Source organism: Marmota flaviventris, chromosome 2, assembly GCF_047511675.1.
Source record: "Marmota flaviventris isolate mMarFla1 chromosome 2, mMarFla1.hap1, whole genome shotgun sequence".
NCBI lineage: Eukaryota > Metazoa > Chordata > Mammalia > Rodentia > Sciuridae > Marmota > Marmota flaviventris.
Genome location: NC_092499.1, coordinates 65,420,001 through 65,429,253, shown reverse-complemented (window position 1 = coordinate 65,429,253; position 9,253 = coordinate 65,420,001). Strand labels below are relative to the sequence as shown.

The following is a 9,253-nucleotide window of genomic DNA, read 5'->3' as shown; positions in this document are numbered from 1 at the left end:
TATGACTTCACTGATTGCTGTGAGCGTTTGAATTGGCAGAAGTTGAGAATTTCCTAGCACCTCACCACAGTGCAGGTCTAAGGCCTGGGTTTATTGGCCCACTTTTACTAAACAACAACAAAATAATAATATTAATATTTAATTGCAAAAGTGCCTTGTCTTTTTTTCCACTTTACCTCCTGTTTCAGTCTCTAGTACCCAGATTGTTGTTTTTCTAATTATCCTCTGCAGCTGTGACTCATCATTCACCTCTATTTGAACCAAAATCGTGCAATATTTACAAAATTGTGTCAACATAAATAGAAATTAGATTCTCTAAAGATTAATTATATTCATTTTGGAATAAAATATCCCTGCAATAGGAATATGCATGCTGTAATAAACTATGAGCATATTCAAAGAGGTTGAGGCAGCTGGGTGTTGTGGTGCACACCTGTAATCCCAGCAACTCAGGAGGCTGAGGTAGAAGGATCCCAAGTTCAGAGTCAGGCTCAGCAATTTAGGGAGGTCCTAAGCAACTTAGTGAGAACTTGTCTCAAAATAAAAAATAAAAAGTTCTGGGAATGTGGCTCAATGGTAAAGTGCCCCTTGATTCAATCTCTTGCCAAAGAGATTGAGGAAAGGGGAAGTTTTCAAAGGTGAAGTGAGTGGAATTACATAAAATATTTTGAAACAGTAGTCCTTGACTATAAGTTTTAATGATAAGAGTAGTGCCAATCTGAGGTTGAAAGATAGTTGCTGGGCAGACGTCCTTGCAGAATTATTTCTTGTGTAAGGTTGTGGATCTAGCAGTCTTGTAGGTATAGTTCTTATTATCAGGCATATATGTAATAGGGCCCCTCCTTTGTAACTTCGCAGATGTATGTATGTATGTATGTATTTTGGTTTGAATGGACACAATCAATTCCATTTTGACCCGATGACTTTCATGACTGCAAATAATTAAATTAGAATACTTTGGAATTTCATAAGAGGAAATCACTGTAAACTAAATTGTATTTATCACTATTCCTTGCATGTATCCTTTATGCCAGTCTTGGTTCTAGACACTGGGAGAACACAAAAGTGCAGCCCCGTTTATATCCCTGAATGGTGAGATAAGGGTTGATCTAAGGCACAAGTCAAACTACTATGACTTCCTTGATGGAGAGGTAAACATAATATAAAGGAGTGTTGTGATTTAGATGTCAGGTATCCTCCAAAAACTCATTTGGGGAACAATGCAAGAAGGTTTAGAGGTGAAATGATTGGGTTATGAGAGTTTTAACCTAATCAGTGAACTAATCCCCTGATAGGGATTAACTTAGTTATATCTGTAGACAGGTAGGGTGTGGCTGGAGGAGGTGGGCATATATTTTGTCCTTGTTGAGCTGAGCTCTCTCTGCTTCCTGGTGCAATGTCCTGAGCCACTTTCCTCTACCATACTGTTCTACCATGATGTTCTGCCCGGCCTCAGGCCCAAAACAATGGAGTCGGCTGTCTGTAGACTAAGACTTCCGAAATCATGAGCCCCCAAATACACTTTTCTCCTCTAACTGTTCTTGTCAGGTCTTTTGGTCACAGAAATGAGAAAGCTGACTAAAACAGGGAGCAAGAAGATAATTGGCTTGGGTGGGTGAAAGCTTCAGAAAAGATATATATTAAGTTGAACCTAAAAGATGACAAAAGATATTTTCAGTCGAAGAAAATTTCTATAATGTTAAAAAAAAATTTTTAAATAATATGGCAATATATTTCAACTTATTGTTCTGAAATGTTAAGGTTCCCCCTCCCCCCACTACCTGGGAATTGTACAGAAGGCCTTACACATGCTATGTAAGTGCTCTACCACTGAGCTACATCTTCGGCCCTCTTGAATTTTATTATTATTATTATTATTTTTGGTACTGGGGATTTAACCCAGGACGCTTTACCACTGAGCTACATTCTCAGTCTTTTTTATTTTTGAGACAGGGTCTCACTAAATTGCTCAAGGCCTTGAAAAGTTGCTGAGGCTGGCCTAGAATTTGAGATCTTCCTGCCTTGGATTACAGGTGTAGGCTACCAGGCCCAGCTGAAATGTTAAGCTTCTTAATTTTCCATGACAGAAGGTGTACACATTTGTGTGTATTTACAATATTTCAGTTGGAAAGATTTTTCAAATACTCATAAAAGTTTAAAGAATTTTATAGGAAAGGTCCATATATGCATCACCTAAATTCTACATTAACATTTTACTTGTTTTATTACATATATACTTGTTTTGTTATATACATAAAACAAGTAAAATGTTCATTTTACTTCCCTGTATTCATCAATCTATTTTATTTTATTAGTGCACTTCAAATTGTAGATATTCACATTGAATTGGCTGAAAACCTCAGCATGCGAATCATTAGCCAGAGTTCAATATTTATTTGTAGCTTTTTCTTCTGATGTAAAACTTACAAACAATGAAATGTACAAGTTGTGAATGTACAGTTGCTGTTTTGAAAAAGTGCATGGTACCCAAACCCCAAACAAAATAGAACATTCCCAGCACCCCAGAAAGTCACTCACAGAAGTACATTTTTGAGGTGTAATACTCATAAATCCCAGCAACTGTAGACCAAAGAGTGATGAGAGATAAATAGAATTAAACTGGAGAAGATAAAAATTTGAAGGTCAAAAGGATTAGTAGGTGGCCAGCATCCCAGACCCTGAGTAGGCACTAATAACTTGCTATGGACAGTAAGCAGATTAGCTTGGCGGGAGCTGAGCCAAAGGCGTGAGATACTAAATGAAATATCACTTTGCTCCAGTTATTTTCAATACAGTGGCAGAGCACATGCTTAGCTTACGTGAGACTCTGGTTTTAATTTCTAGCAGCAAAGCAAAACAACAACAACCAAAAATATACAAAACTCCCTCAAACAAACATATATCAGGGTTCTCCTGTAGGCCGTATATCTTGGAGGGCAGTGGTTCCCAAATAGGGGCAATTTTGCCCCACAGAGGAAGCTTGGTAATGTTTAGGGATATTTTGGGTTGTCACAAGGGATTGTAATGTTACAAACATCTTCATAAAAGTTTAAAGAATTTTACAGTACAATTTACATTTTCGTGGGCAGGAGCTAGGGATGCTGCTAAACATCCCCTAGCAAGAAAGAATTATTTGGCCCTGAATATGAAGAGTACTTTTGGTAGGTTAAAGGTAAGGGTTGGAAGTTACACAGTGGCAGCAAAAGAAAAAAAAAATTAAAGAAAGATGATGTGTTTGTTTCACTTTTTTTTTTTTTTGGTACTGGGGATTGAACTCAGGGTCTCTTAACCATGGAGCTACATCCCCAGTCATTTTTATTTTTACTTTTTTTATTTTGAGAGGGGGCTTCACTAAGTTGCTAAGGCTGGTTTTGAATCCCTTTGACTTGGCCTCCTGAGCTGCTGGGATTACATAGGCATGTGCCATGGAACCCAGTTTGTTTCACTTTTTAAAATCAAGAAAAAGGAATAATAAATCATTCTTGTTGGGTAAAATGAATACAAAAAATATACTTCTATTTTGGTGCTATTTGGGGAAGGGATGTGGGAAGAGGCAGTTTCTCATTATTGGAAATGTAAATACTAATGTGGTGCTATACAAGGCCTTTTAGGGAAACAGGGTTGAGTCTATAGCAGGAAGATTGGATTTGTAACCTTCCACTTGCCTTTTCTGGCTTCTGAATCTGTGGTTTGAAAACTAGGGGAGGGGAAAAGCAGGATGGAGGAGAAGGAGGTATTTACAGTTTCCACCTTCTGAGACTCTTAAGACTGTTCTAAATAGGGTAGCCAAGACAGAGGTGACCAGTGGCCATTGCAGCATGACTTCATTGACAAATGCCAACCAAAGGTCAAGTCAGAGAACATCTTTCCAGCTCTGCTTCACAGCACATGATTTCCAGGTACTCCCACCTCAGTGTCAGCCCTGGGAGGATGGCTGACCTGTAAACTTGACCTGTGATTCACTAGAGGTGAGGTGGCCAGAGGGCCCTGCTCAGCAGTGTTGCAAGTCATGCGTGCTCTTCATTATGGCTGAATTTCATGTCCATTCTTGTACGGGTTCCTCTGTGTTTTCATCCCTTTCTTTCTGTGACTTATATCTGCATCTGTCTCAGTGGGAAATTCCCTAAAAATAGGTGTCGGATTGGTCCATAGTCTTCAGTATGGGGCAAAGCATGTTAGTCTCAATGCTGTTTTGAAAGATAGCTTTATTTTGTGATATTGTGATGATTAATTTAACAAAAATAAACAAGTGAGTTGTTTCAAAGTGATATGGATCTTTTTTGGTGAAACCTTTAATTTTTAATAGGTGATAGATATAAGGGAAGGTACAAAAGGGAAAAAAATCAGTGAAAAACCTCCTACATTCCTGTCCCTTAGAAACAACCATTTCGCCAAACATGGTGGCACACTCTTGCAATCCCAGCAACTCAGGAGGCTGAGGCAGGAGTATGGAAAATTGAGGCCAGCTTCAGCAATTTAGTGAGGCCCTAAGCAACTTTGTGAGACCCTGTCTCAAAATAAAAAATAAAAAAGAGGGCTGGGAATCCGACTCAGTAGTAAAGTGCCCCTGGGTTCAGTCCTCGGTACCCATCCCCCCAAAACAAACAAACAAAAAGCAACCATTTCTTGTCTTTTTTTTTCTGAGATATTCTATGCATATACAAATAGATCTAGGGCTGGGGTCGTGGCCCAGTGGTAGAGTGCTTGCCTAGCATGCTTGAGACATTGGGTTCAATTCTCAGCACCACATATAAATAAATGAATAAAATAAAGGTCCGTCAACAATTAAAAAAATATTTTAAAAAACCAAATAGGTCTATATATTCCCCTCCATTTTTAAACAAATATTAGCATATTAAAGATACAATTTTGCTCCCTACTTTTCTTTATCAGAATGTTAAAAAAAAATCAGTGTAGTATCTATTGTACTGCTGTGTTTTGGGTGGATATTTAGAAGGCTTCCAAGCTTTTGATATTATATACAATGCTGCAATGAAAACCTTGTAAATAGAAGGAAGTGGGATGTCTAGGTCAATGGGAGCAAGTGCACCTGATCTGAAACTTGACCTGTGATGTAGCTTCACTGTCAACGGAGGCTGAAAGGATCCACCGCCCACTCCAGTGCATCAGCGTTGTTTCTTCACACTCTCCCTGGAGGAGGATATTAATCTTCTTTTTAGTCCTTGCCAATCTGGTAAGTGAAAAGTGGTTCCCAGTGTGATTTTAATTTGCATCTCTTTACTGGGAGTGAGGTTGAAGAGTCATTTGCATTTCCTTTCCTGTTAACTTGTATTTCAACTCACTTATTATTCTTTTTTCTTTTTGATTTGTAAGAGTCCTTTGGATTCTAAATAAATTAGTAATGTGTTGTAAATATGGTAGCCAGGACAGAGGTGACCAGTGGCCATTGCAGCATGACTTCATTGACAAATGCCAACCAAAGGTCAAGTCAGAGAGCATCTTCCCAACTCTGCTTCATAGCACATGATTTGCAGGTACTCCCACCTCAGTTTCTCACATGTCTCTCCTTGTGTGTGGTGGTTCATATCATGAAGAGTTTTTTAAGCCTATCTGCCTTTTTAGTTTTAGTCACTAGAAAGCTGTTACCACTCGAATTATTTAAACATTTATCCAATGGTGTTTCTTAATATTTTAATGATTTAATTTTTCATATTTATGTCTTTAATGAATTGGAATTTTGGTGTAAAATAAGTAAGGTACTTATTTACTTTTTCCTAACTGTATACCTAGATATTATAATATTGTATTAAATAATCCACTCCCCCACCCTCACTGATCTGAGACGACATTTTAATCATATCTAATTGCCCATATGAAGTTGGGTCTATTTTTTGGCATTCCATTCTGTTGTTTTGATTTTCTTTTTGTCTGTTCACCTATCTGTAACACACTAAATGGTAGTGTTATTATTATAACAGATTATTATTATAGCTTTATTCTATAATTTAACATTTTGGTACAACTAATACCACTCTGATAATGGTCTTTGGACTTGTTTTTTAGCAAGCCATTTGTGTATTTCCATAATTCTAGATGCTTTGTATTCCTTCTAATGTATCTCTTCTCCAGAGTTCTACATACTGTTCTTTATGGCTCTCTACCTCACAGACACACTCAGGATAAACAGAGTTACCACTTCCTAAGTGCAGGGGATCTTGGATTTGAGTCAGGAGAGGTCCCCTCTGGGAACCCTCTGATCAGCCTTTCTGGTGGTCAGGCCCATGAGTTTCCTGAGGGGCAGGAACTGTGTCTTCCCCACAACGAGCACAGGCCTGGCACTGAGAAGTGCTCAGTAAGTGTAGGTTGGGTGGATAGATGAATTGATGAACACGGGCGTGAACACATGTCCGCCAAGGAGTCTTCTTTCCTGTAAAAGTTGTCCTATGGCTTTGAAGGTAGGAATAGAACTGGGGCATGATTCCTGGGATTGCATCCCAGCTCCTTGCCTGCCTTCCTACCCAGGAGAGAAAAGCTGAGTGAACAAGGATGACGAATACCATGTCCCCCTCCCATCCCCTCACACACCAGAGCCTGTGAGTTGAAGCTAGCTTTTTCACTGTGTTTGCCCCATCTTTTGTGTTGTTTTGTTTTGTTTTGTAGATATTCCCTGGGCCACCTTCCAACTCCTGCACTCAAGTGATCCTCCCACCTCAGGCTCCTGAGGAGCTGGGACTACAGGTGTGTACTACAGTGCCCTGCTTTTGCATTAAGTTAAATGTCACCCTTGCCAAGTATGGTGGCACACGCCTGTAATCTTGGGAAGCTGAGACAGGAACATGTCAAGTTTGAGGCCAGGCTCAACAATTTAGCAAGACCCTGTCTCAAAAAAACTAAAATAAAATAAAATGAAATAAATTAGAAGGGCAGGAGATGTGGCTCAGTGGTAAAGCACCTCTGGATTAAAAGAAAAAAAAATGGCACCCTCTTTCATCATGTCTCCCTTTCTACACCAAACCCTGAGTAAAGCAAGTGGTATATCTAGGAAGAAAGGAATCAATTCAACAAAATATAACAGCTGACTCTTCTACATGTTTAGTATGTGCTAGTTTGTCTTGATTTTTCTACCTATTTAATAATTGAATATTTAAAACAAGTGGAGATATATATATATATATATATATATATATATATATATATATATATATATCATACCCATTGTGTAAGTGAGTACACTGAGTTAACAGAGAGGTTTGGTAATTTTCTCAGAGCCATAGAGCTTGTATGTAGATATGGATGGGTGTGTGAATTCCATCAAAGTATAACATAAGGCACAGAGAAATGCACAAATCAAATGTGTATGGCTCAACAAATTTTCACAGTGAATGCACCTGTGTACCTGCATTCAGGTCAAAGATGAGAACGCTACCAATCCCCCAGTAGCTCCAACCAATCCCTCCCAGTCACTGCCCCTTCCTCCCCAAGGGTAACCACTCTCCTGATCTTGTTTACCATTCCTCTGAGAGTTTCTTCTTCTTTCTATTTTCATTACACATGTATTTCAATCATCATAATCTGGTGTTTTGTTTTGTTTCATTTTTCAAGATGGGTACTCACTATGGCCCGGGGCTGGCCTCGAACTGCTGGGCTAAAGCAATCCTACCACCTCCCACTCCTGATAGCTGGGACTCCAGGCATGTGTCGCCATGCCCAGCTTTTATGAGATCTGTTACTAAAGTTTACAGTATTTTCTCTTACAGGAGTAGAGATTGGTTGTTTGGGAGAACACATTTCTAGAAAGTAGACAAAATTGGGGGTGGTAGAGCTAGGAGGCCATTATTCCAGTTTCCCCCAAATTTTCTTTGCAAATAAGTATAAGGATCTAATCTTTCCTCTAGTCTCTCTGCTCCAGGACTACAACTCCCAGGAGGCTGTGCTCTGACAGCTCTCGGATTTAAATAGGATTCTGGGTTCTGCTTAGAGCCAAGCTGTTGCTGAGCGCCTAGGCGTGAGAGGAGCAAGAAGCAGCCAAAGCAGCCAAGAGTTGGAGCCAGATCCTGAGCCCAAGCCAGATTCTGAGCCCGAGCCAGAGTTGCGGTTGAAGCTGGAGCAGCAGCAACTAAAGACATCAAAAAGATGCTGGTTATCTTGGGACTTCTCACCTCCTTCTTTTCGCTCTTGTATGTGACAGCTCCATCCATCAGGTTTGTCTTAATTCAACAAATTATAACACTAGCTTACAAAACCCTGCACTGTAAGGAGAGGAAAAAAAGATACAAGGAAGGAGGCTGAGGGAGAGAAAGTTAGAGCAGAAAAGGCAGGAAATAAAGAGAGGTTATGGATACCATGGTGGAAAATGAGAAGGGAGGATTTGGGCTGTGGAGGTGGGGCCGATTTGAGGTCTGGTGCTAGAGGAAGGCTGCGGGGATGACTCTGTAGGCAGCTCAAGAGTCATCTTAGGTGGAGTCTTGGCTCTTTTACTCGATTCCTTGAGTTTCTCCGAAGCTCACCCTTTCTTCTCTTGTCCCTAATCAAGGTGGACCAGCGAGGTTGTGTGTATGGCAGGGGACATTACTTAACTCATTGTTAAGTACCAGGCACCCTGGGAAGGAAACCAACTCTTCCCTTTGATAACTACCCTCAATAAAAGTTTTGGGATGACTCTGTAGCCTGAGACTTCTGGACGTGTTAAAGAAATGTGTACATTGAACAGAGAATTTTTAACTTCCTGATGATAAAGAAGGTTAAATGGACATATCAGGGAAGAAGTGTCATTTTAGGTCCTAGCATAGAGACCTGGGTTCAAATTCCCGTTCTGCCCCCATAAGAAGTGTCTTTAAGGGGCTGGAGTTGTAGCTCAGTGGTAGAGCGCTTGCCCTGTACACGTGAGGCACTGTTTCGATTCCTAGCACCACATATAAATAAGCAAATAAAATAAAGGACCATCAACAACTAATATATATATATATATATATATATTTTTTTTTTAAAGAAGTGGTTTTAACTTCTTTGGGCCATAGTTTTCTCCACTGTCATGTAGAGATAATACTGGAGTGGCTGAGAGGATTAAGATAAATTATGTACGGAAAGCCCCTAGCCTGGTACCTGGTAGTAGTCAAATGATGCTTAGGAATTGTTAGCTGTGCTCTTCTCTGGTCAGGGTTGGGCTCTCTCTCTCTCTCTCTCTCTCTCTCTCTCTCTCTCTCTCTCTCTCTCTCACTTGAAAAGTCAACAAAGGAAGTTTTCTTTCTATGTGACAAGGGCCAGAATGAAATCTGTAATATGATGGCAGAAA

The 9,253-nt window shown here is 39.7% G+C and overlaps 1 protein-coding gene across 1 annotated transcript in view; it reads left to right on the top strand.

Moving 5' to 3' along the window:
* Positions 1–8,015: 8,015 nt before the first annotated feature.
* Rdh12 (retinol dehydrogenase 12) overlaps positions 8,016–9,253 on the top strand; it is a 10,586-nt gene continuing 9,348 nt past the window's right edge. The window contains exon 1 of the mRNA XM_027925213.2: positions 8,016–8,162. Coding sequence (XP_027781014.1) covers positions 8,095–8,162 — 68 coding nt within the window. The 5' untranslated portion in view covers positions 8,016–8,094. The remainder of the gene's footprint in view (positions 8,163–9,253) is intronic.